This window comes from Thamnophis elegans, chromosome 9 (assembly GCF_009769535.1).
Source record: "Thamnophis elegans isolate rThaEle1 chromosome 9, rThaEle1.pri, whole genome shotgun sequence".
Lineage (NCBI taxonomy): Eukaryota > Metazoa > Chordata > Lepidosauria > Squamata > Colubridae > Thamnophis > Thamnophis elegans.
In genome coordinates, this window is record NC_045549.1 from 23347368 (window position 1) to 23375173 (window position 27806).

At 36.8% G+C, this 27806-nt stretch overlaps 1 protein-coding gene across 6 annotated transcripts in view; it reads left to right on the top strand.

Annotated features, from left to right (window-relative positions):
- NPNT (nephronectin) overlaps positions 1 to 27806 on the top strand; it is a 69566-nt gene that overhangs the window by 32547 nt on the left and 9213 nt on the right. For 2 of the 6 annotated variants that reach the window (XM_032224560.1, XM_032224562.1), the window contains 7 exons: positions 1288 to 1380; positions 2291 to 2407; positions 7478 to 7597; positions 9199 to 9318; positions 12156 to 12290; positions 14071 to 14193; positions 15068 to 15556. In XM_032224560.1, the coding sequence (XP_032080451.1) occupies positions 1288 to 1380; positions 2291 to 2407; positions 7478 to 7597; positions 9199 to 9318; positions 12156 to 12290; positions 14071 to 14193; positions 15068 to 15556 (1197 nt within the window). The remainder of the gene's footprint in view (positions 1 to 1287; positions 1381 to 2290; positions 2408 to 7477; positions 7598 to 9198; positions 9319 to 12155; positions 12291 to 14070; positions 14194 to 15067; positions 15557 to 27806) is intronic. The other 4 variants (XM_032224563.1, XM_032224565.1, XM_032224561.1 and 1 more) reach the window with 3 other exon arrangements.

Here is a 27806-nt window from a genome sequence, read left to right on the forward strand (position 1 = left end):
TTGCATATTGAACTGCTCAAAGATTAAAAACCACCTGCCTGCAGTAAAGATTTCTGAAAGCATATTAACAAACTGTAAATATGCACTTTCAGCCATTGTAATTTTGGGATAATAAACTTACCTGGAATAAAGAATATTCTTTATAAGGTCATACATTCCATTTAAAATTTAATCAGCGAAACAAATTATTATTTGTTATATTGGTATTTCTTGTCAGCAAGCAAAGATTATCAGGTAGCTCCATAATTTTTTAAAAAAACATTCAGTTTTCAAAGGTCAGTCCTTGCTTTAAGTAGCTCCCAAAAATGTCCCCCCAAAATAAGACTATTGCAACATAGCAGCAGCCATAAGGTGACCACACTCGCCACCCCCTGGACCTCAAAAATAAGACCTCCCCAAAAATAAGGCCAAGTGCTTATTTGGGGGGGGGGAGTCAAAAGAAAATAAGACCCCGTCTAATTTTTGGGGAAACATGGTACAGTCATATTCACAGAGTATTTAAATAAGGTCATTGTCAATCCACAGTATTCTAATTTTTCTCTGTTGTTCGTATCATATATATAGGGATTTTTTTGACAGAAGTTGCCACCTTGTAAAATGTGAACCTAACAAAGTGTTGTTGAAGGATAAGCTTACTTTGCATTTAATTAAAAGCAATCTCCTTGAAGTTTCTGTTTATTCACCATGGCAGAAGGATTCGTTATGCACTAACGGCTGCAACCTCCTAGTAATTTTCCTGGGAGCAGCCCCTGTCCCTCCCTCCCTCCCTCCACCCACCCACCCAGCCCAAGGGGTCTTAATTCTGACACCCTTGATTAGCAACTTGCAATTGTTACAAATTTTTTATTTCTTTACATGACAAAATATAGCTAAGATTTTGTATTTAAATACATATACCAAATAAAGATTGTGGCAAAAAGATAACATTTTTGGGGCAAGAAACCAGTTTTGTTTATGATTGTTTGTTTTATAAATAACTCAGCTTTATTTATTTTTTCTTTGGAAAAATGTGTCTAGAGGTGGAGTTTTGTAGTAGAAACATACAGTACTGAAAGGCAGTACTACTACACTATTCTAACTCTAATAAAGGATACTATTTAATATATTTTATTACAGTTAGTGAAGACCTTGCTGTTCTTTTTTTAACTTCTCAAAGCAAACTGTAAAACAACAACAATAAAAGCAGGTAACAGCTACAAAGATCAGGAACATTTATTTAATATCTTTAATTATGTGTGCATTTTAATTTGAGAGAAGAATAATAGCCTTCTTTTTGGGTATTCACAGCTGTTTGTCAACCTGGATGTAAGCATGGAGAATGTATTGGTCCAAACAAATGCAAATGTCATCCAGGATACACTGGGAAAATATGCAACCAAGGTAAGGAAACAAAAAAAAAGAGAAAGAAAAACAAATAAAACTCAAATTTCTTTATAAAACTTCAGTTAATTGCTTTGTTTTCATTGTAGCTAACAGCTATTGCCTAATCCTTATCAGAATTATAAAAGAAAAGTAATTTATACTGCAGAGGTACTGCTTCATTCATTCTCTAGGACAGGAGTGTTAAACTCAAGGCCTGGGGGCCAGATCCGTCCTGCAGGGCGCTTAGATCTGGCCCGCGGGACCACCCTGGAAACAGTGAAGGACTGGCCCATGTTGCCTCTACTAGCAAAAACGGAGCTTGGGAGGACTGCAGATGGCCCTCCCAAGCTCCGTTTTCACTGGCAGAGGGTTGCAAGAGGCCATCGCAGCTGAAAACGGAGCTTGAGAGGCCAATTTCACTGGTAAAGTGTTCGGGCCACCACAGGCACCAACATGAGGGACTCGGGAGGCAGAGAATAGGTGGGGCGGGGCAAGTCAGAGGTGGTGTTTACCAGTTCTCTGAACTACTCAAAATTTCCACTACCGGTTCTCCAGAACTGGTCAGAACCTGCTGAATACCACCTCTGGTGCTCCAGTAGTAGAAGATGTGCTCATCTGTTCAAATAATTTCTGACTTCGGATTTACAAGAAGATTCATCTTCTCAAGATTTGTATAGCAGCGACTTCTCTATATCTCAGTTTAGCGTTCAGCTTTTTCAGGCAAATGCTGCAAATTCAGGATTTATTCAGCAAATTCAGCTTGATTGTCTCTTCCCCTGAATCTAAACTGCTGCTGCTCCTCTTTTAAAGAGAACTGAGATAGTTGAATGTCATATGCAAAAACGGTATTTCCTCTAATAAAGTGCCATGTTGTGTTGCTGAGTTTCAGTCATTTGACTTCTATTATGCCTTCTCCTCCATTGTGAAGCTGCACATCTGTTTGCAACCTCTCCACACTGGTCCAGTGAACCATCTTTTTTCACCACTGCGGAAGATCATGCCACATATTTGCCTTGGAGGGGTGAGGACAATCCTTTTATTTCAGGTGGTCCACCTGCACGGCTTCAATACCAACGGAAACCTCTTTTGCAAACAGGCTGAAAGGATAACAAACCTCTGGCTGCCATGAGGAAGCCTGCAATCTAGGCAGCATGCAATTAGACTGAGCATTGACACTTCCTTAAGATCTTCCAAACAATTCTCTTCCACAACAACTTTCTTCCTGATGTATGCTACTTTTTCTACACTCTTTTTTTAATTGATAACATGCTGCTTGCTTCTATAAGGTTAAGTAAGCATCATAATTGTAATAATTGTTAATGTCCTTCTTCCAGGAACAGTCGTGCTAGTATTAGCAAGTAAAATGCATGCACCGTATAGTATGAGCAATGGCAATAATAATATAACTTACAGGCAATCCTGAAGCTTTAAAGGCTAACTGTAAACATATCTTGTCACATTTAAGAAAAAAGGCTTATGATTTGCAGAAAATCCAGGATTTGATGCTCCACCTAGAGATTGAGTAGAACATAAGTAGAAAGTGCTGTATCTGGATAATGTCAGACCTAGCAAATATCAAGAGATAAGAAAGACAATATTGCATCTAAGATTCTGCAGAATAGGAAAATTTGAGCTGGAAGAATGGATAGATCTGATCTTATATTTGATTAAGAGGTACAGCAGACTTCCTAGCCCTTTGCAATATATTATTCAAAAAGATAATTAGATTATTTCCTGAAATCTGCTAGCTGTGACAATTGAGCATGTCCTTGGTGCATTTCTTCAGATAGACCAGTGTACATGGGACAATAGTAATCAGAAGCTGAATGCTTATAGGCCCGAAGTTCTATAGATCTGTTGGGATTATACTTCTAGAAATCCCATCCAGCATGGCTTCCTGGAGTCCCATCATATCTTGAGAATAGCAAGTTCATTTAGAATAATGCTGCCTGTTTGATAGAGTTTATTCAGAAAAATGTGACTTTTGCAACAGGGAAACTATCAGACAATGTGGCTTGTTAAGGGTTATTATACTAACTGGAACTATCACTCACAAGATTCAGGTAATAACCCATGTAAGCTATTAATTATGAATAATTAACCCGGGATCAATATTTTACCACATCTTCCGGTCCAGGAAATTGTCCTTAAGGTTCTTTAAACATTTATATTGTTACCTGCTGAACTGAGGGTAAATAGCTCCTTTGTTTTCTGCTGGTGCACTTGCAGCCTGTAATTATTAGTGGGAGAATGGGCCCATACAGTTAGAGTTCTTTGATGGTTGGGAAGATGGTTGTCTTGTCCCCAGCTGAACTTTTGTTTGGAGCATGGAGCAGGCAAGAACAAAGAGAAGTTGAAAAGAATTTAAATATTGCTGACTTGCCCTGTCCTTCCATACCTCTGTGGATGGATCTCAGCATGGATGAGGTTTCCAAGCCTGATCCTGGAAGCACAATTTCACTGTGTGAAATCTAGTAAAGTGATGATGAACCTTTTCGGCACTGACTGCCAAAAAGGTCACACGGAAACATCGCGCATGCACTCCAGAAAAGCTGAACTTCCAGATTCTAGCATTCATGTGCACCCAACAATCAGCTGGCTTGCACACATGCGCAAGCTGGTTTTCAGCATTGCCACACGCATGAAGCAATCTGGAAAAGCTGAACTTTCAGATTCTAGCATACATGCGCACCCAAAAATCTGCTGACTGGTGCGCATGTACACATTGGTTTTTGACTCTGCTGCACATGCAATGGACAGCTGATTGTCATGCATGCATGCATGTCAGAAACCCAGAAGACAAATAGGCACAGCTGGGCGTGCCGGGCGACATGGCTTCGCGTGTCACTTTGAGCACGCATGCCATAGGGTCGCCATCACGGATCCGACAGTTGAAAGTGATTAAAAGTTTTGATTTTATGAAATCCAAAAAGCAGATTTATATTTCATTGTTAGAAGCAAGTGTTGTATTTCATTGTTAGGGGGCAGCTGTTAAGTCTTCGTTATATATTTTAGCTCGGAACTGCTCTGCAATGATAGCACACATAAGCCCTTTGCTTTCTAAGAAAAGCAATAACCATTCCTCTTCCTATAATGCAGTAGCTAAGCTTGGCAGCCTGCGCTTTTGAGACTGGCTTTTTTTAAAGGGCTGCTTCAGCACCTAGCTTTCGCTATACGCTCTTCAATATATAGTTGTATGATGACAGTATTCCCATGTTATTATTTTAGTGGTACCCTGTTTGTGTGTATCCATAGCCCCTGGTTATGAAGAAAAATCTCAGCCACCAACAAAAGCATTTCTTATTAAATTGTTTTCAAAGTGCAAAGAAACGGTAGACTGAAGTGGATTTTTTTTTAAAAAAAGGTTTTGATAATTAATGTTTTTGTAACTTTTTGTTATATTCGATCCAACTTGCTAGATTTACCCTTTTTAAGTTCATAGAGTATTCTCAGCAAGATGTTTAGGGGACACATTTTCTAATCTTTTTGAAAAACGCAACATGTATGGCGGTTTATTAAAATAGTTACACTTTTTTTGACTAAACTAAGTACTGACATATTTAGCTCTAACTCAGTGATGGCAAACCTTTTCGGCACCGAGTGCCCGAACTGGAATGTGCATGCATGCACGCTGGAGCACCAGAAACCCGAAAACCAGCTGGCTGGCCTGTGCATGCCTGTTTTTGGGCTATTGGTCAGGCTGTTTTGAGGCTTTTTTCCAGACCATTTCCCTGGCCATTTGGGGGCTGTTTTTCAGACCAAAAACAGCCCGAAAATGGCCTGGAAAACAGTCAAGAAAATGGCTTGAAAAATGACCTGTTTGGGGGGCATTTTTCAGGCCATTCTCCAGCACCCGCGAAAGCCAGCTGGCCAGCACGCATGTGCGCGCCAGAAAGCAGAAGAGCAGCTGATGATGGCGCGTGTAGCCACAGAGAGGACTCTGCATGCCACCTCTGGTATGTGTGCCATAGGTTTGCCATCACATCTCTAACTAGTCCTTCCCTTTATATAGTTTCCACTGTACTGGTATAGCATCACTGGCTAAAACAGTGAGTTAAAACTGGAAACTTTGGGGAGAAGAATATGTAACAGTACCATAAAAATGGTTAATCTTGCCCTAATCATTCTTATTTCAATCTTAGGCAAGCCTTGGAATTGAAGAAGAATGTGATGTATCTTACAGCTTTGTGTGTGAATAGATTAAAAACAAACAAACCAGGGTTATATGATGTAGATAATTACAACTACTGTAGATTGAAAAGGATTCAAAATTAGTTCTGAGAGTGGCAGGGTTGTATCTGAAATGCTGCACTGGATTGTGTTTCTAAAATGTCTATTTAGTGTATTTGTAAGGCACATGGGGATGTGTGCATTCCTGTTGCTTTGTCTGCATAGTTCATGTAAATGATCAAAGGTGCTGAGGTCAATAGCAGTAGACTTATATACCGCTTCATAGGCCTTTCAGGCCTCTCTAAGCGGTTTACAGAGAGTCAGCATATTGCCCCCAACAATCTGGGTCCTCATTTTACCCACCTCGGAAGGATGGAAGGCTGAGTCAACCCTGAGCCGGTGAGATTTGAACCGCTGACCTGCTGATCTAGCAGTAGCCTGCAGTGCTGCATTTAACCACTGCGCCACCTTGGCTCATAGGTCAGAGTAAAGGTTGCCCTGTTGTTATTGTATAAAACCCTTTGTGACCTTATGCCTGCCTTAATGGCCTTAAATTATTTTCCGAATGCACAAAATAAGTCTATGGTTCATTTATAGACAATTGTTTCTACTTGAGAAATCCCTACCAAAGGCTAACGTTTTTTTTATTTGTGATTGAAATTTACAGTGGAGCTTTTAATATTTGTATTATTATCATACCATGTTACTGATAAAAATATTGCTGTATATATTCAGTCTTAGAAATCTGTTACGGAATATAAACAGAAAGGTGGGTTTCTGTTCTGTTTTTAACCCAATCTAAAGTTGGGTTAAAAAAAGATTTTTTTTTCTTTAATGAAATTACATTGTAGAACCCTAATTCAACACTTCTAGCCTTTGACTGAATACCAGTACAGAAACAATGAAGCTGATGTAAAGCATCCTATTTCCAGTGCAGTCTGTAAGATTTGAACCTTAAAATAGTAAAATCCAGACTTTTGACTTCTTCTTAAAGTTACTGAAAAGTTACTGAGCAAAAATATACAATTAATGTTTTATTAAAATTAAGCAAACAATAAATAGCTTAGTGAAACAGTGTTAATCTATTTCCCCTATTAAGGTTTATTTTAATACTGTGCTCTAACACTGCCAAAATCATTAAATTCGTGTACCAAACCACATGTAGCAAACTGTGCGTCATAATCTACACTTTCTGAATCTGAAAAGTGTAAAAGCTTCAATAAGCTATTACATTTTCCCTACAATATATTGTGTATATTTTTATCTATTCAGTAAGTTTGGGTTATGTTATCCAGTAATGATTGAATTCCTCATGACAACCACTTAACCAAAGTGAAGATTTCTTTTTAAAAGAACATACTACATCAGTTTAACTAAACATAGTCATCAAAATCTAAACATATGCTTGGTTCGAAGAATAAGTAACAGAACTGCCATAAAAGACATTTTATTAGCATTTGTTATTGAGAATATTGCACAAAGGTAGCAAGCTTAAAACTATCCCCAGCCTTAACTCAGATGATGTTATGCTAAGCTACAATGTGGCTTGTGGGGTATGTATGTATGTATGTATGTATATATGTATGTATGTATGTATTTATTTATTTATTTATTTATTCATCACATTTTTGCCCATCTCCTTCAAAGAGGGACTCTGGGCGGTCTACAATAAAACATCAAAATATGAAAACAGTATATAAAAAATAAAATTAGAATTTAGTGTAATATACAAGCCAACATTTACTGCTTAGCATCCTGTACAAGGTAGCCTACTCATTTAACAAATTATAAGTACATTTAAAAAAAAAAATGTCAGCTAATATATAAAGCAGACTTATTTTTCTAAAAGAACACACTTTGAAACTCCTGAAACTTCAAAATCTTTGCATTTAATGTTTGCTTTGTTTTTATTTTTTCCTCCTCACCCTCCCTATATCTTATTTAGATCTCAATGAATGTGGCTTGAAACCAAGGCCTTGCAAACATCGATGTATGAATACTTACGGAAGCTACAAATGTTACTGTCTGAATGGGTACATGCTTATGCCTGACGGATCATGTTCTAGTAGGTTAAGTTCTCATTGTTTCATTTTTTTTAAAAAAATATAGTGGAATTCCTTGGAAGCAGGAGTTAATTTGCCTTAAGCAAAGGACTCTATTAAATGAGACCATAAAACAAAACAAAAAGAAGGAATAGCATTCCATTTGTTTTATTTTCACAGGATACAAAAGTCATTTTTGATGTGACTCACAACTGTCATATTTGGAAGGCAATAACATAGCCAGAATTAATGGTGTTTGTTAAGTTGCAGTATTGCTGTCAGAATTCCATGGTCAGTGCTTGACAGTAATTGATTAATCTTTTTACACAGATTGGCTTCTTAGCTTATCTTGGCAGTAGATTCACATCTCCCCTAGTTATAAATATTTGTTGCAGAAGGTAATGAAACCATGCAAAGTAGTTAATCATTGTTGGTCAGACTCTGCAAATTATGCATATACATTCAATAAAATAAATTTATTTCTTCTTCCTGCCCAACTCAAGAATTAACAGACTCTTAAAGTAGTGCTTAGTAGCCTTGAAGCCAAGGAATTATATTATATGACTATCATATTAGGCAAGAGAACCACTAACTACTCTCTACCCTCAAGTCTATTCTCTATCTCTGACTTCTCCACCGCCACCTCATGACTCACAAAATACTTGCCCTGTCCCTCTTTCTCGCTGTGAGGGATTGTCCCCTTCTTCCATCTCTATTTTTCTTCATTAGGAACTCCCTCCCCCCTACACACATTTCAGTAATTTGACTTTCAGTCTCAGGTGAAACATTCCCTGTATTTTTCTCAGCAGTTATTTCTCTTTTGCTGCTGCTTCTCAATCTTCATTCATCCTGATCAGGTTTAAAAACTTTAAAGCTCAACCAGTCAGGCAATTTTTGGCTTGAGAGGATATCAGAAGCAAAACTACCAAAAGACCCGATTTCTACTTTCTGCCAAGAATGTTCTGTGTCCTTGAGCCTTTCCAAATATTCAGGCTTGCCGCACTTGTGCTGAGTGTTTTTCCTTTCTCCCACCAAGAAAGGATGGGTGGGATAGAGATGTGCATGTGGCAATGAGAACGTTTGAGAATCCAGAAAGTAATGGAAAACTGAATGCATTTTCAGAGTGATTGGAAGCAATGAAAGATGAATACAGTGGTGCCTTGTTACTCAACTGCTTTGAAACTCATCAAATTTGGTACTCAATGTGAAAAATTTTGTCCTGGTATATTTTCCCCAACAATCTGGATCCTCATTTTACCGTTTTCAAAAGGATGGAAGGCTGAGTCAACCTTGAGCAGTTCAGAATCGAACTCTTGGAAGTGGGAATGCAGAGTTAGCCTGCAATATGGCATTCTAACCACTATGGTACTACAGGTTTTAATAGTAGAAAGGAAGTTCCACCTTTCTATTATTAAAATAAATTTGACTACTATATTTTAGTACATCAGGAATGAGAGACATAATAGAGTTTTCTCTGCAATCAGGAAGGAAAGATCTCAGCAAACTAAGCACAGCAATGTTTCCATTGGCTTTTTCTGTTGCTAAAGTGCATGGCAATTTTAAAAATAACTTGACAGCGTGGAACATTCCGAAGCATTTGATTAGCATATTAATTTCTCCACAGACGCTCTCACGTGTTCAATGGCAAACTGTCAGTATGGCTGTGATGTGGTTAAGGGGGAAATACATTGTCGCTGTCCTTCACCAGGGTTACAGCTAGCACCAGATGGCAGAACATGCATTGGTGAGTAAAACAATATTTATGTTCTCTCTTTCACAAGATGGGGAAATTCTAGGCAGCCTTTCAGAATAAATTTTGTTTGAAGGAGGGAACTTTAGAAACTAAAGGAGCCTTTATAACAGGGGTATCTAAGCTTGGCCACTTTAACTCATACTGGCTGGGGAATTTGGGAGTTGAAGTCCACAAACTTTAAAGTGCCCAAGGTTGGATATTCATGCTTCATAATAATCTATTTACTAGGAAATGTTGAGCACATATCACACTTGTATCAAAATAATACTCAAGCAAAATCAAATTCTTAGAAACAACAGTTCTACTTTCCTGATATCCTAGTGGATTTTTAAAATATTCTTGGGCATTTGAATTCTGTTAATTATTAGGCATGTTGAACTTTTAAAGCAGTGTCGAAGAATAAAATTGGAAAAAAATCATACAAACATTCTTAGAGTTAGTGATATCTGTAGTGATAAAAGTGAAAAAAGTGCCATTTTTGTTTTAACACAGTAATGAATGAATTATTCACAATTGATGTGGGGCGGAAAAAGAGAAACAAAAAATCATTCTGGTTCTTGAAAATGTTAAATTACCTGAATGATTTTTAAGAAGTAAAGAATCTTCATATATTTATAACCAACCTGAACAGTTCATTCAGAAAAAGTTTTTGGAAATAAAGAGCATTATACGATTGAAAGAATATACTAAGGTAATGGAGAACATCACTTGAGCACTGAAATGAATTGGTTCACTTTAAATACTGTAGGAAAATCATCACATGGTTTTAAGTACCTTCTCCATATCACAATATTTGTCAGAAGTAAAAATTAACTGTTTTTAGAAACTTTTGCAGAGATAGGTATCTGTTCCTTATGATGATGCCAAAATGATGAAATGTGTGTTGGGTCATCAAGATGAAATCTCTGCCTTTTTATACTTGTGTTGTGATGTAACATGCAAGGGGCACAGTGTTTGCTTTGTGATTGTATGGTTCATCTTATGCCTTCCTCCTTCTTGCTTCCTCTTATGACCACTTATAATTAGAATAGAATAGAATAGAATAGAATAGAATTATTTAAAGAATTCTTTGAATTCATTGAATTATATAATTCTTCATTCTTTATTAGCCAAGTGTGATTGGATACACAAGGAATTTGTCTTTGATGCATATACTCTCAGTGTACATAAAAAGGAAAAAAACCATCAAGAATCATAAGACACAACACTTAGTGATAGTCATAGGTTACTAATAAGCAATAAAATTTTATTAGGAAACAAATAAAACAATATAAATCATAAAAATACAAGCAACATGGTTATAGTCATAAGTGGGCGTAGATAGGTAATAGGAAGGATGAGAAGAATAATAGTAATACAATCTTAGTAAATAATTTGACAGTGTTGTGGGAATTAGTTGTTTAGCAGAGTGGCATTCAGGAAAAAAAATGTCCTTGTGCCTAGTTGTTCTGGTGTGGAGTGCCCTATAGTGTTGTTTTGAGGATAGACGTTAAAACAATTTATGTCCAGGATGTGAGGATTTAGGTATAATGTGCCTTCTTTGTAGCAGCCCCTGCTCTTTGGAATGAGGTTCCTTCAAAGAACCAGTTACCAGTAACCAGTTACCTGCTCTTGATTAATAGAGACATGAAGATATGACTCTTTACCCAGACCTTTGGTGAGGAAAAGTGGGACCCCTCCCTTCATCGCTCTAGCCCTCTTTTATTTTTATTTTTTTAATTAATTTTATTGTAATTCCTTTGTGTGATTGTTGTGAGCAGCCCAGAGTCATTTAGAGTCAGATGACATATAAGTTAAATTATTGTGGTTGGTCACACTGTGAGCCAAATTATATTATAAACACAACAATGTGAAATCAGAGTTGCCAGTTATTTAGTTGGTATTGAGCTGAGGTGGTGCAGTGTTTAGAGTGCAGTACTGCAAGCTACTTCTGCTGACTATCTGCAATTTGGCAGTTCAAATCTCACCAGGCTCAAGGTTGACTCAGTCTTCCATCCTTCTGAGGTAGGTAAAATGAGGATCCAGATTATTGAGGACAATATGCTGACTCTGTAAACCGCTTAGAGGGGGCTGTAAAAGCACTATGAAGTGGTATATAAGTCTAAGTGCTATTGCTATTGGTTTTCATACATATCAAGTTCATTCCAAGAACCTAGGATAACATAATGTATCAGGGTAGTATATGTATACGGATCCAAACACTGTGGCCTTTTGCAATTGACAGATGGAAATTTTGTCAATACACTGATTTTCCAAGTGCTGTTTTTATTATAGCACCCAGTGTGCCAAAAGCCACGGGGACCACTACAGATAATTAAAAGGCAGATGTTGTTGCTTGATGGTGTTAATATTATTGTGTTCAGATAGAAACTGGATAAAGATACAGATATTTTCAGTTGGATTCATAATAGAACAGGGAATTGAATAAAAGAATAAATTGTCCTTTTGAAAGATACTAGATTTTAGTTACCTTTTTCTAAATTAAACATTTCAGCATTCCAATTCTTCCTTTATCACTCCTTTTCTAACATTCAGAATGTTTTGCACATAATTGTTCTTCACAGGATTTAAAACCGCTTTTTCATAAAGTTACGCCACATTAGGGGTGAGAGATTCCATTTGAAAAGATGGATATTATGTAGGAAAAGTAGAGTTATCCATACATTCATCTTACAATTTAACTGTAATTTCTGCGCAGCACTAATAATGCATAAGAAGTAATGTTCCAGAAGACTATTAGCCTTTCAGGTTATCCAAGATAAATGTGTTTTTGAATTTGAATATATGAAACCCATTGTTACAGATTATTAATGGACTTCTGTTTGTAGATGTGGATGAATGCATCACTGGGAGCGTTACCTGTCCCCGATTCAGGAAATGTGTCAACACTTTTGGAAGTTATATTTGCAAGTGTCATAAAGGCTTTGATTTGATGTACATTGGAGGCAGATACCAATGCCATGGTAATGAAAATCATTCAATAAAAGAAAACCATTTATAGACATTTGTTGCACCAAAGACAACTTCACACGTTTGAAAAATATAAGAAAACAGGATTGCTTTGCTCTTTCTGTCTTCAACTGCCATGTGCAACAGGGAAGCTCTGAAGGGATTTGATACCTGTATTTGCCTGAATATTGTCATTGTCTTTTGTATAATCAGAGACCCCTCTTCTACAAAAATCCACAAACCATGTTAGCCAAATTTGCAACTTCACTTCACCTTTCATAAATTGCAGAATTCTTTTTTCTTTTTTTCCCCAAGTTTTTTATTTTTTAAAAATATATCAAATTAATGTGTGAACATTATGGTACTTGGGTGTCATACATTCTAATACAAGTAAAATTGATAAAGTTAATCATAATTATTATGTTTAAATCAACTTATATTTTAATAATAATAATACATTTATATTAGGCTGCCATCTATCGTTATTCAATTATTCCATGTTTTCTCTTGTTGTTACTTTTATTATGTAAAAATGTATACACCAATATTCTCCCTTCTCTTATTTCTATCACTTATTCTAGCTTTAGTCCTATCACCCTTTATTAAAAGGCTTTATCTTTCTATCCTATCTAATTTCTAATTATGTTACCCACTTAAAAAAAAGAAAATGAAAAACAAATCAGAACAATAACAAAAAAGAGAAATCATTTATCCATCATCTCTTGCCCGCTTCAGTACTTTAACTGCTATGCTTTAAAACAGTGTTTCTCAACCTTGGCCACTTGAAGATGTCTGGACTTCAACTCCCAAGCATTCGCTGGCTGGGGAATTCTGGGAGTTGAAGTCCAGACATCTTCAAGTGGCCAAGGTTGAGAAACACTGCTTTAAAGAAAGAGAAAAGGAAAAGCAAATCAGAACAACACCCCCCCTCCCAAAGAATCATCTATCCATCATCTCTTGCCCGCTTCATTATTTTAATTGCTATGGAACTGTAGAATTCTGTGATTACACTCACTGGATCTCCATTATAGCCAGTCTTTTGAATTGTCAGTGTGAACTCACATTTATCTATGCTAGAACTAAGTTGAGAGTTGTAGGATGTAACTCTGTAAAATTCATGATAGCCATTTAGGCTATAGAAGACTTAAACTCATTATCACCATCTACTGATTATATGGGCTTTTTCTGCCCAGATCTGACAGACCTGAATTATGGAGGAAGTGAAGGGGAACTTAAAAACTAGTCCTATTAGAACCGGGCTGGTGGGGGGTGAGGCAACTTTTTGGCTGGATTCAAATATCTCAAAAAGATAAAGTGTGGTTATATTTGATTTTGCATAGCATCAACTGGAAACCCAGCCGCTATACTTATTAAACCATAGTTCATAGAATTTTTCCCAGCAATCTAGATATTTAAGATTCAACTTTTAAGATCACCAGACAGCATGGCTGTTAATTTCAAGCAATGTGGATTCATCCTAGAATATGTGGTTCTTTTTTTTGTAGCCTTCAGTATTCTATTATCACAGAAAAGCTTATAAGTCAAAACTCAAGTATCTAAAACTTCAAACCTTTGTTGCTTGTATAAGTCCACTGAGACCTTCTTAAAATTTCAGATTCATTCAAGGCTCTTCAAATAATTTGCCTACTATCTTAATTTTCACTGTTAGCATTTTAATACAGCAATGGGATTTATTTCAATTTTTTTACAAGAAAGAATGTTAATTTGAAAATGCAAATGTGTGATTGTAATGATTAAAATGGTATTTGTCTTCCCCCCCCCCCCCTGTTACAGACATAGATGAATGCTCTCTTGGCCAATATCAGTGTGGCGGTTATTCCCAGTGTTACAATACACTAGGGTCTTACAAATGTAAATGCAAAGAAGGGTACAGAGGTGATGGATTAAACTGCATAAGTATGTAATGATCCTTTTAATCTTGTATTCTGAATCCAAATGAGACATGGCCTCTTTGTGAAGCTAATTTTTAGATCCATTTGTGGTTATCTCAGTTTCAAGAACACTTGTAAAGAAAAGAAGCGTATTCTGAAAGTTTGAAGAGCCTTAATATTAGGGCTTTGACATTTGGACTACTTAAATCCAGATAACCACAGGGTAGTCATAGGGAAACACTGTACACTCCAAATCTTTGCTGTTATCTGGAGGCTACCAGGACATCTGTACCATTTTGGTAGCAACATTAAAAGGCTGGTGTACAAATATGTTTTCCAAAGTTGGTAGGGTATTTTTAGTGGTTGGAATACTAAGGTTCTGTGATCAGATAATTTGAGTAATGTACGCACCAAGAATATGCTTTCTTCTATTGAACAAATACCTCAATATCACTTAATTTAGATAATATTTAAGCCCATGAGTATTTGCTTATATGTTTTACAGTTTAAAACTGTGAAGCCTCCACTATATTTACAAGCATACACCTGAATAGTTTCTGTTACTGTTAAAATGCAGTAGCTTTCAAGACAATTCTACAAATTGGTGCTGTCTAGTTTTGTTGGAACTACAGAAGTAGAAGTCCTGTTTATTTTGAAGACTACATATCCAACTTATGGGGAAAAAATGCATCCCTTTGAATATTTGATAATTCCATATACCGTAGATATGGAAATTGTACTCATGAATTAAAGACAGAAAATGATATCCACAGTGCTATAAGCAAGCATCGTAATACTTTTATTTATCTGCTTTTTTGTTTTGTTTTGTGGTTGCTTTTGTTAGAGTTAATGCTGCATCATTTCTTAACTTTGCACATTTCTCGGTTCTTTCTTTCCAGGGATTCCTAAAGTTATGATTGATCCATCTAACCCCTACAGTGTGTTTAAAAGCAATTCAACTTTTCTGAAAGGAAGCAATGGCATGAACAACAGAATACCTGAATCTGGGGGTACAAGATATCCCATCCAGTTGCCATATATACCATATGCAAATACACCAAAGTCTTATGTGAAGACAACAGGAAGACCAACCGTGAAACCAACATACAAACCATACACCAGATTGGCAACACAACCTGCCACAACAAGACCAGCTTTCAGACCAGTGACAAGATCTCCACCAGTGACAAATCCTCCTCAACAACCCACAGTATTATTTAAGCCTGTAACAACAACAGCAGCAGCAACAACAACAAGAACAACAACAATGCCAAAAGTAGTAACTCAGGAGCCACTGCCTTTTCCTAGTGAAACTACACCACAACCAGGACCTACAGTTAACAATTGGATCCCAATTGAGCCACAGAAACCCAGAGGAGATGTATTTAGTAAGTAACACTAGATTTTCTTATGTGTTCATGTGAAATCTAGTTAATTAACTAGACTAAATTCATCAGACAGGGGGCAGGAATAGGAAAAAGAAAGGGAGAAAGAGATGGGTTAGGACAAAAACTATTTGTGGGGGTTAAACAACATGTTTTTAATATTGTTCCACAATGTGACATTTTAGAATCTAAAATTCTAAATTGTGTCTCAGGGTATTTCCTATACTATCACTATTATTGTTACAAACTACTTTTAAAGAATGCATAAGATAGGAATAATCAAAATGAATACATTTATGTCTGGCGTGGCAAAACCCTTTTCTCTACCCCTTCTAGTACAAACCAGGATTATGCACTGAAGGATGGTTTTGTTGTTGTTAGTTGCGAAGTCGTGTCCAACCCATCACGACTCTATGGACAATGTTCCTCCAGGCCCTCCTGTCTTCTACCATCCTCTGAAGTCCATTTAAGCTCACGCCTACTGCTTCAGCGACTCCATCCAGCCACCTCATTCTCTGTCATCCCTTTTTTCTTCTTCTGTCCTCAATCTTTCCCAGCACCAGGCTTTTCTCCAGTAACTCCTTCCTTCTCAATAGGTGGCCCAAATATTTGAGTTTCATCTTCAGGATCTGGCCTTCTAGAGAGCAGTCAAGGTTGATCTCTAGGACTGACTGGTTTGATCGCCTTGCAGTCCAAGGGACTCATAGTAGTCTTCTCCAGCATCATAGTTCAAAGACCTCAATTCTTTGGCGTTCATCCTTTCTTATGTTCCAACTTTCACAGCCATACATTGCAATTGGGAGGATGGTTTTAAAAGCACATAATTACTATTTGGAATATTGTATCACATGATCTTATAGAACTTGATGTTCTCCTGGTGCTCAGAATAAGATTTCCCATACTGCCACAAGCAGTGTAGACACATTTATGGAGAATAAGATAATCTATAGCAGCTAATCTTGATAGTTTTATACTTCCAATATCAGAGGCAATGTGAAAATTATGTAGTAAGGGACACGTGTTGGGGATGCTGTTACTTTCATCATGTTTTGTTTGCATGTTGACTTCCCTCCGACATTGTTCATTTGTGGGAATAGAATGCTGGACTTGTAGCTTGCGGTCTGTTCTAGGAAAATCTAAATCACATGTCCAATCATAACAGATGCACATTTGAAAATTGAATGGAATGCTGTGATATGGGAAATTTGGCTATGAATTAAATAAAGCAAAATTAATACCAAGTATGTAGTGGGTTAATATTTTGGACCCAAGTTTAATTTAGTTTTTGAGAGACGTGTTGTATCATGAGAATTCTCAAAATCATCTTGTGGCTACTTGCTCAAGAATCAAATGGAAAGTCAAGTTAAAACTAATTGTTGATTTCTGCTTTATGGAACCTGCTCATCAAATGGGAGACATTTAGGCTTCATGGGTCTAAAGGTTCTCCTTCATTAGGGAGCCTCATTTAGAGAGATGCCTTACAAATATTGCAGTACTTTTATGCCAAGCCAGCTTCATGCCACAAATTACATTTGATAACTTGCATGTTTTGGAATGCATGCCAAGAAATACTCCAGTGCTCTGTTTCATCTTTAGCATCTTTAACAACTGATGTTAATTATAGAGTTTGTAGTGTATCTCAAAAAGTATTTGGTGCCCAGAACAGTTACATTGCATAGCTAATAGAATGTGAATTTTGTTATCTTGCATGGACAAGTGCATTCCTGAATAACTTTGGGAGTGATTTTGGCTGTATTTCAGCAACTCCTAGTAGAATACTTTCTTAAAAAGTTTTCTTCTTCCCCAAAAAGACAGTTTGTTTGAATCTCCCACCTTTAATATATATTATAGGTATAAAGTCCTCATAAATTAGGGACAGAAAATGCAGCAGTTAAGCTTACAGAAGATGAAGATGTTATCTAAGAATATCCAGGTTTTTTTTTAAAAAGATCTATTACATCATAATCCTCTGTAAGAATTATTAAGGGTTCTTAAAAATTATTTTGCAAACATTGCTACTAAACATTCAGGATAGGACTCTGCCACCCAAAGTTGTTGGATACAAGATGGTCAGCAAATAAAATTTATAAACAAATAAAATAAAATAAATAAATCCAGCAAATGAAAAATGAATGCTATGTAAATTTCACAGATATCATCGTTTTGTTCTGCATGTTGTCTAATATGCAACATGAGTCGATGCTTATTTTGTATTTATGATAGAAAAAATCTTAACTATGACTGGCAATATGGCATTTTCACAAAATAGCTAATGTTCAGGAAAATCTGTTGGAATATTTACAATCCCTGCACTGTCTCCCTCCCTCCTGAGGTAAGGATGGCTTCATCATATCTAAGTTTCTGAAGGTCCCTGAAGATCTGGTTATGCCAAGAGGCCTGAGGCCACAGGAGACAGTGAACTAATGAGGTAGCTCCATTATTATTAACATCCCTGCATCTATCAGTCTGGTTTTTAGTGTTTTTTTTTTACAATTCTTTAATGGTTTTAATATTTTTAATGATTTTTAGATATGTTTTGTTTTAGTTTTGCTATATGCCACCCAGGCTCATTGCTTGTGAGATGGATGGTTATATAAACTACAGATAGATAAATGGATGGCTGGATAGTTGGACGGACAGACAGACATAAACCGATGTAAAAAAGATGTTGAGACTCTAGAAAGAGTACATAGAAGAAGAACAAAGATGATTAGGGGCCTGGAGGCTAAAACATGAAGAACGGTTGCAGGAACTGGTTGTGTCTAGCTTAATGAAAAAAAGGACTAGGGGAGAGATGATAGCAGTGTTCCGATATCTCAAGGATTGCCACAAAGAAGAGGGAGTCAAACTATTTTCCAAGGAACCTGAAGGCAGGACAAGAAGCAATGGGTGGAAACTAATCAAGGAGATAAGCAACTTAGAACTAAGGATAAATTTCCTGACAGTTAGAACAATTAATCAGTGGAACAACTTGCCTCCAGAAGTTGTGAATACTGGAAGTTTTTAAGAGGATGTTGAATAACCATTTGCCTGAAGTGGTGTAGGGTTTCCTGCCTAGGCAGGGGGTTGAACTAGAAACCTCCAAGGTCCCTTCCAACTCTGTTATTTTAGTCTATTCTATCTGTAAAGCTAAAATCTGGGCACTCTATAAAATATTTTCATTTGATGCAGGAGAATCACAATATTTCCCCTATCCTACTGCTCTTTAATTATACTTGCATACATACAGTACATGCTAATCATACTATTCCAGTTTAGTCCAATATTGAATTTGGACAATACATAAATAATAAATCAAATAAGTTGTTGCTACCCATTCCTTTCTATCAATATTGATACCTTTAAAAAAATTCTCTACCCATTTCCCTGTTTTTAATAAGCATCCCACATAGGTACACAATTTCATTTACTTGCTCTAATCTTTCATCATGTGCATATCTTGCAATCATTCATTCAGTTTTCCAGAATTTAATATATAGCTTCTTATCTTCAAATGATAAAATGCTATATTAAAATCAAAGCTTGAGTTTGTAATACAGTATATATATTTTCTGTTTACCAGGCTGTATAAATATATCCACTGGTTTGTAAATCATGTTTTTGGGGGCAGAATAGGTACATGTCAAAGAGCCAGTTTGGTGTAGTGGTTAAGGCATCAGGCTAGAAACTGGGAGACCATGAGTTCTAGTTCTGCCTTAGACCCAATACCAGCTGGGTGACCTTGAGCCAGTCAGTTTGCCTCAGTCCTAGGAAGGAGGCAATGGCAAACCGCTTCTGAAAAACATTGCTAAGAAAACTGCAGGATGTGTCCAGGTGGGGTCTGAGAATTAGACATAACTGAACAAGAAAAAAAGGGAAGGTACATGCACTATATTGGGTTAAAAAAAATCACACACACACACATTTTGTCTCAATATAATATATATTATAGCCTCTGGAAAGAGAACATATCAAGTTGGAACAGGTTTGCAACTCACAATTTAAGTTTCTGACTGATTTTCTGAATCTAAGCAAATGTTTTCCTTCAAAATGAAGGGCAGTGAAATGAACTATACTCGGCCTTTTGAAATGCTTACAACTGACAGTAGTTTATCTTTCCAATTCCATGGGTGTAGATGATCCTGCTTCGTAATGGATGAACATTAAGATTTGTCGTTTTCTGTTTATCCAGGCAGACTAGGATGAGGTTGGAAAAACTGGAAATGCTTTGACTTATCAATTGATGATGCATCCTTGTCAGCATCTAATCTTGATAACCACACATGTAGACATCCACCAGAATAATCTGCTTACATCTGAAGTTTTCAGGTTGCCTAACAATATACCTATCCTGCTGTAATTACGTATATCCATGTACTTTTGTTGTTGAACATTTTTTCCTCTCTCGTCATTAACTTGGTAATAATCAAAATGTCAATCAAATTACATCTTTCATCTGTACAGGTCTTGTGAATAGAGAATATCTTCTAAAGCAGTGTTTCTCAACCTTGGCAACTTGAAGATGTCTGGACTTCAACTCCCAGAATTCCCCAGCCAGCAAATGCACACACACACGCAAATGCTGGCTGGGGAATTCTGGGAGTTGAAGTCCGGACATCTTCAAATTGCCAAGGTTGAGAAACACTGTTCTAAAGTATCTTGGATGTTGACATCTCTACCATACAGTGTTTCACCGTGCTTCCATCCTGTTTTTTCTTCTCTGAATCATTTACCTTGTGACCCTTATACCAATTCAAATAATAGATTTACTGTTGTCTCTAAAAAGTCCATATGCCTCCTGCATCTTCCCACATTGCTACTGTCTAATATGGGGGCCTGCTTGCTTTAGCTAGGCAGCTGGGATGACCTTTATACTATAGGTGAATTCTCATACCAGATTTTATTTTTGGTATATACTCCTTGTGTTTTTCATTCATAGCCCCAGAAACTTGATACCAGAATGAGGTGAAATAACAGGGCCTGAAGGGTGGGGGAGAGGGGAAGAAATGGCCTGCTACTTAGAAATCCATTAAATTGCTTACAGATGCAAGGATGCTTAATTAATTGAGGAAACCCTTTTAATGAATGTTAACTAATAAATCACTCAAATTAATTCATTCTACAGTCTTCTCCTTTTTATATATAGCTAGGTGCTCTTTACCTACAGTGGTCTTTAGTGCAGAATAGTGAATTCCTCAGTGGCTAATTCCTCAGAGCTTGTCAATCAGAAGGTCAGCAGTTCAGCGGTTCGAATCTCTAGTGCCACATAATGGAGTGAGCTCCTGTTATTTGTCCCAGCTTCTGCCAACCTAGCATTTCGAAAGCACATAAAAATGTATAAAAATAGGAACCACCCTTGATGGGACGAGAAAAGCGCTCTGTGCACCTTTGGCATTGAGTCATGTTGGCCACAAGACTACAGAGACGTCTTCAGACAGCCTGGCTCTTCGGCTTAGAAACGGAGATGAGCACTGCCCCCTAGAGTTGGGAATGACTAGTACACATGTACAAGGGAACCTTTACCTTTATAGCCAAAGGAAAAGGGATTTTTTTTTTGGTAAAGGCTTCATTATACTATACATTTCAGCATAGGCTGTAAGATCCTAGGCAGGTCTGCTCAGAAGTTAAAAATCCAGACTGTAAATCTGAAAGAATTACAACCTTAATATCAAGGTCTCAATGCTCATGTTTTTTGCTGGTTTCTCTGGGAAATATTAGTTACACAGCACAAATAGTTTGGCATTTAGAGATATTGATATGAGTAGTCTAAAGTATAATAATTGCATGTTATTCTTTAGTTGTTGTACATGAAATCAAAGGCCCAACTCTACAGTTGCCACGTGAAATTCCTTTCGTGTTTTGGATTACATCAATTTGTCAAGCTTTCATGTGGCAAACAGCCTAAGGCATTATTCTTTCAAAAGATTTAGATCCTTTTGTAGGCCTAGATCCAAATTAGGAGGAACTTTGAGATAAAAGTTGTGGACATTGAAAAGTAATTTTAAATTTAAGTGTGTTGATGCTAGATTTTTTTCCCCAAAGAGAATGTCATAATGATTTAATTGGGAAAGGTGTTCTCTCTACTTATCTGTAGTATTGCTTGCTCTTCTATAGTATTGTCAATAAGAATTTAGCTTTAGCAAGTATACTTTTTTCATACACAGATCTGGATTCCTAACAAATTCACAAACTTTATGATGACCATGTATAAGGGAATATGTTACATATGATGAGGGTTAGTTTTACTGTACAGGTAATTCTTGGCTTAAAACCACATTTGGAACCACAACTCCTGTCTTTAAGACAATCATTAAGAGGGTCACACTAGTTTATGTTACCTTTCTGCCATGATTGTTAAACAAATCACACAATTGTTAAGCAAATAATATAATAACAGAGTTGGAAGGGAGCTTAGGGTTTGTCTTCTAGTCCAACCCCATGCTCAAGCAGGAGACCCTTTACCAGGGGTCAGCAACCTGTGGCTCTGGAACCACAGGTGGCTGTTTCATCCTTCTGCTGTCGCCGATCGTCTCCACAATTGATAGGGCTTTCAGTTAGAACAGGTAGAGGAAAAAGGATGCTGTGCTAGGAAGAAACTCTATGATGAGGGAACCAGACTTCCGGTCAGCTCCAGAATTCAATGGGGGGGCTTCCTGTTAGGACCTTTGTGGCTCTTTGAGTGTTTAAGGTTGCCGACCCCAGCACTATACAAATGGTCATCCAAGCTCTTCTTAAAAGCTTCCAATGATGGAGCACCCACACTAGCATTAACTTTGAATCAGAAGGAAAGCTTTGTCAGAAACTGATTGGGAAGGTTTCAAATGGCAGGCACATGAACACAGAATGCTGAAACCATTGTAAATACATGCTGGTTGCCAAGCACCCAAATTTTGTTTACATGATTACAGGGCCACTGCAACAATTGTTAAGTGTGAGGATTGGTTGTAAATTATTTTTTTCAATAGTGTCATAACCTTGAATGGTTGCTAAACCGATAGCAATAGCACTTAGACTTAAATACCACTCCATAGTACTTTACAGCACTCTTTGAGTGATTTATAGTGTCAACATATTGTCCCTAACAATCTAGGTCCTCATTTTACTGGAAGGATGGAAAGATGAACTCCAGACTGTGGGCAGAGTTAGCCTGCAGTACTACATTCTAACCACTGTGCTACCAGGGATCTAAACAAATGATTGTAAAACAAGCATACTTGTACTAGCTGATATAAATTGAATTCCAAAATGTCTGTTTGCCAACTCCATACAGTTTTACTCTAGAGAAGGTTCAAGACATTACTGGCAAAAGAGAAAAGTAGCAGTGGTCACTGTAGCTAGCAGCCTTCCATTCTCCTTTTCCCTGTAGAAAATCCATCTGTTAATTGTTACTGGAGAAACTAAAGAGAAATTCAGAGGAATATTGCAGGATTGGGATTTGATCATTCCTGCATATGGAGTAGAGTAGGAACAGTCCCTCTCCTTTCCCTTGACAATTGGAAGATTGGAGCATTAGAGAGCAGGGATTGTCCTGGAAGGGAGAAGGCCCACAGGCAATTGATTCTCTAGTTTTTGCTAGAAAAACTTTGCTGTTTAAAATGGTTCATAGGATGGGCAAGTCAGGGTTCTAAATAGCATCCTCCACCATATATGAATATGTAGAATATGTTTGAATATGTGGCAGGCATGAATCCCAATACAAAGATGGCTTCCAAGCCTGACAGTACATTTTGTCTTTCGCATCTTAATTTAAACACATAAATGCATGCTATACAAAATAATGTAAAATAAAACTATTGTGCTTCACATTACATCATAGTGGGGGACACTAAAGATCAAAATTCATACCCAGATACCAAATAAAACACCCATCAGGTATTAGATGTTCAGGCCTGCTCTGAACAGTTCCAATTAAAAACCAAAACTATCTTAATGAAAGAAGAGTTTCCATGAATTATCTGGGCCTTGGCATCATTCAAGTTTTTCTTTTTAGTAGCAAGAACAGCAGATGTTCCAGATTTTTTTCTCTCCATCTTTAAAAATATATATTTTATACAATACTTTTAAGGCAGGCTATATACTGATATATTTATTGCAAACTACCTTCCATCATTTTAAATATCAGAAGTTGATTTTATTATTTACTTCTGGTTTTAGTATCAATTATATTTATTGCAAACTACCTTGCAGATTGTGCTGACAGCACATATATCTAAGAAATAAATAATGCTATGTGCCACCAAAAACAAATTCAATATCATTGCTGTACTGTAATCATAATATTCATGGTGTTTTTTTTTCAGAAAATTAAAATGGCATAAGTACAATAATTTCTTCCTTTGTGTTGACAAGCTCAAAATTCGTAAGCAACGTCTATCTCAATATTCAGTATTTCATTAAAACATCACTATTGTGTTGTTTAAATTATCATCGCTTCTCTTTCAGAGTGAGGAAAGGTCATCTTAGTTGTTGAAGCATCAAAAAGATTCATTCATTCATTCATTTATTGATCAGAAGACACATCACACTTGTATAAGAATATTTCTAGCAAGATGGCTGATTATCTGTAATGTGGATGGATGTTAGGAAAAAGTGAAAACAGAGCAGTTTGCCAATGGAAGCGGAAACAAAGATTGAAGCAAACTAGCCTGTTTAAAAGCTGTTAGAACGGAAATGCAAGAGGGCCTGAATATGGTTCTCTCTCTATAGCAGGGGTGTCAAACTGATGGCCCACGGGGTAGATGTGTCACACTCAGGGTACACCTACCCCAGGTCAGTGAAGGGGAAAAACTTCACGATACGTCATGTGACAGCAACCTGACACCACGAGTTTGACACCGGTGCTCTATCGTCTTCTTCGTGAGTCATAGCAGTTGGTTGTGGCCTCTATAATTATTATTTATCTGAAATCCTTGTGTTTCTTTTTTTTAATAAGTTTTTTTTATTTTCAAAACAAACACAACACATACAATCTTCCTTTCTTATAGAAAGTGTATCAGTTGGTTACAAAAGATTTTTGTGCATCTCTTCCACAGTCATCAAGCACAATTCAGATTAACTCAAGTATTTTAACTCAGATATTTATACATGTTACCATCATCATACCTCCATTTTCATTTGACTGTAATTGTTTAAACGTACTTCATCATAAAATATATCAAGATTTAATACATAACCACATACTGGCATTTCATTTACTATTTCTAAAATCCTCCAATGACACTAACTCCTTATATTCTACTCTAGCTAAACATCCATAATGTTTAATAACAAGGTTTTCTATCCTTCTTTCCAAATCATTGTTTGCAGTTTACATCTCATTTTCTTATATTTTGTGTGTGTGTGTGTGTGTGTGTGTGTGTGTGTGTGTGTGTGTGTGTATTCCCGGGTTTCTTTTTTTTTTAATGTTTGAAAACTGTTTTATTTCATTTTCATTTTCCTTTTTATACAATCACTTATATACTGTGCAATTAAGAGAGAAATAAACACAACACATCTTCTATTCCACCATGGAAAACCAACATAACACTTCAATCCTCCATACACCCTTTCTTCTCCCCCTCCAACTTTCATTTCTCCCCTCCAGCATTCCCCTCTTCTACTTCCCCTCCCCCTCAGACATTCCTTTCTCCCCTTCCCTCCATCTCACCCTCCTTACATTCCCCTCTCACTCCCTCTTGACTCCTCCCTCTTCTTTCCCTCTACTCCTCTCTTTGGTGTATTTCTACTATTCATTATTTTACACTAAAATTATAAGAAAAGAAAAAAAAAGGGAAAATAAAAGGAAAAAAAAGAGCAACAGTATACAAGTGCATTGTTATTATTTTGAAAATTGAAACTATATCTCCACCCTCCCCCCTCCCCCCCATGAACCCCCCTCCCTAGCCCCCTTCCGACTTCCCAGATCCCATTCCAGGCATAACTCTTTATCAAGCACAGTCTGGAGTATATTAAAACCAAATAGATTAAGAATTAAAAGATAAAAAAGAAAGGAAAAAAGAAAGGAATAAAAAAAAACAAAAAAAGGAAAAAAGGGAAAAATCAATAAATTCTCTACATTAAGTTAGAAAGGCATAGTCTCTCCTGGCTCTTAACATTTGGGGCGGTATTTCTTTGAAGACGATCAAGTCCTGTCCATCAATTCGCAGCCTGTTATTGTAAAACTCTTGTAGTATCACGTTTCTGGATTCTTTGGTAGCAAAATATATAATTATATCTCTCGGAAGCTGTCTCTGTTTTGCTGTCCACGAATTATGGCGGTAAATTTTTTGGATCTGCCAATCAAAGTTGAGTCCCGGACTTCCCACCAAACGACTGAAAGCCTCAAAAAAGGTCTGTTTCAAATTCTCCTGTTCATTTTCACGCAATCCCCTAACTCTTATTGCAAACGCAGTCTTTTTATAATTTGACATAACAAGTTGTCTTTCTGCATTTTCAACTTCCTGTTGCAACATTTCAATTTTAGATGTCAGATTAGAATTAGCTTCTTCCAAAAGTTCCAGTTTATCTTCCATTCCTGCAATATAATCTGTCATTACAGTTATAACCTCGATCATATTCTCCTTTGTTTGAGCAATCTTGGCATCAAGCTTATCACATAATTCTGAAACAAGTTGCTTCATTTCCTCTCTAAATTCTTTAAGAGTTTCAAAAAGAAATTCTTTCATTAACAAATCTCCAGTAGAGGGCGTAGAAGGCAAAAGCTGCGGCTTTATAGCAATTGCTTGGGATGTATTGTTGAAAAAACGTTTAGATTGCTTTGACTTGGGAGCCATTATAAAAGAAAAAAAGAAAACAAACAAAGTCTCTGCTCACCTTGATTTAAGATAAAATACTTTCAATAAACTTTTGGCAATTAGTAAAGAGAAGTCTTCAGGAAAACAGGGCTAATTAAATATGTCATATATCAAATGCGGAAGCTATAAAATCGCCATTTTGAAAAGCAGTTAGACAAAGGAGTTTTTTATAAAATTGAAGCTGGTATTTTGAGTAATAATAAAAAAAAAGTTCTCAGGAATGGTCGCTGCTCGGATTGATTTTAAATAGCTTAGATTTGTCATGAGGGGGGGGGGGACGACCTGCCTTGAGCTGAAGAAAACAGCTGAGAAGATCTGGCTGGAGTAAAAAAAAAACTCAGCTTTTGTTGAACCTCTTCTCCGTTCACAGCAAAAAACAAAAGGCTGTGAACTACAAAGAGATTCTAACGACTGAGTTCCTCCCTGCCCCTTTCTTGCCTGAAAGGAGAGATATCTATAGATCTTTTAGATATACAGACCAGAACTCTGAGGGCAGCTCCTTTGTGCCTCCTCCCCCGGAATCCCTATTCCCGGGTTTCTTATCTGAGTAATAATATTTTGGTAACTGCTTTAACTCATTGGTCTGGCCAAGTGACAAGATTCATGACTTCACCTTCCCTATTTATGTGTCAACAGATAATCTATGTCTGAAACTTTACAAAGCTGTTTATCCCCTTGGGGACTTCTATACTTATATAAAAACAAATGTTCCCAAACAACTAAATGTCAAATAATTAAAAAATGAGAACACATTTTGTGGAAGAACCGTGTAAACATCTGTATCACGTTGTACAAAATTTGAAATATTTCTATTTCTTGTAGCATGTTCTTTTCCACTTTTTGGTTGATTTTCCTTACTGGTAAAAAACAACCACAAAAATAATTGTTTTGGTTTTCCCATGCACATATATATATATATATATATATATATATATATATATATATATATATATGTGTGTGTGTGTGTGTGTGTGTGTGTGTGTGTGTGTGTGTGTGTGTGTGTGTATGTACAGGGCGGGGCATAACCTTTTCCTAGGGGGTCACAGCAACACTTGTAATAACAACACAAATAATTCATACATCATTCGAAAGCCCATCAAAAACTGAGTTTATTGACACGATTTAATAGTCAGTATGACCACCATTAGCCCTTCGAACAGCATTCAAACGAGGTGGATAAGAACACAACAAATCTTCAAACAGTTCCGTTCGATTTTCCAGATTTTTCAACACAGTTTCCAAATTCATTCTCAAAGTTTCAACCGAATATCGATTTTGACCTTGCTCCTGAATCATCAGAGCTTCCACTTCATCCTTAATTATGGCCCCAATGTTCTCTGCCGGATTGAGATCTGGCGAATTGAGATCTGGCTCCAGCATCGCGAGCCTCTCGAAAGGCAATGCATTTTATTCTGTCAATGATCCTTTGTTCTTCCGAATCGAATTTTCCAGCCATTCTTAAAGCAAATTTAACATTTAAT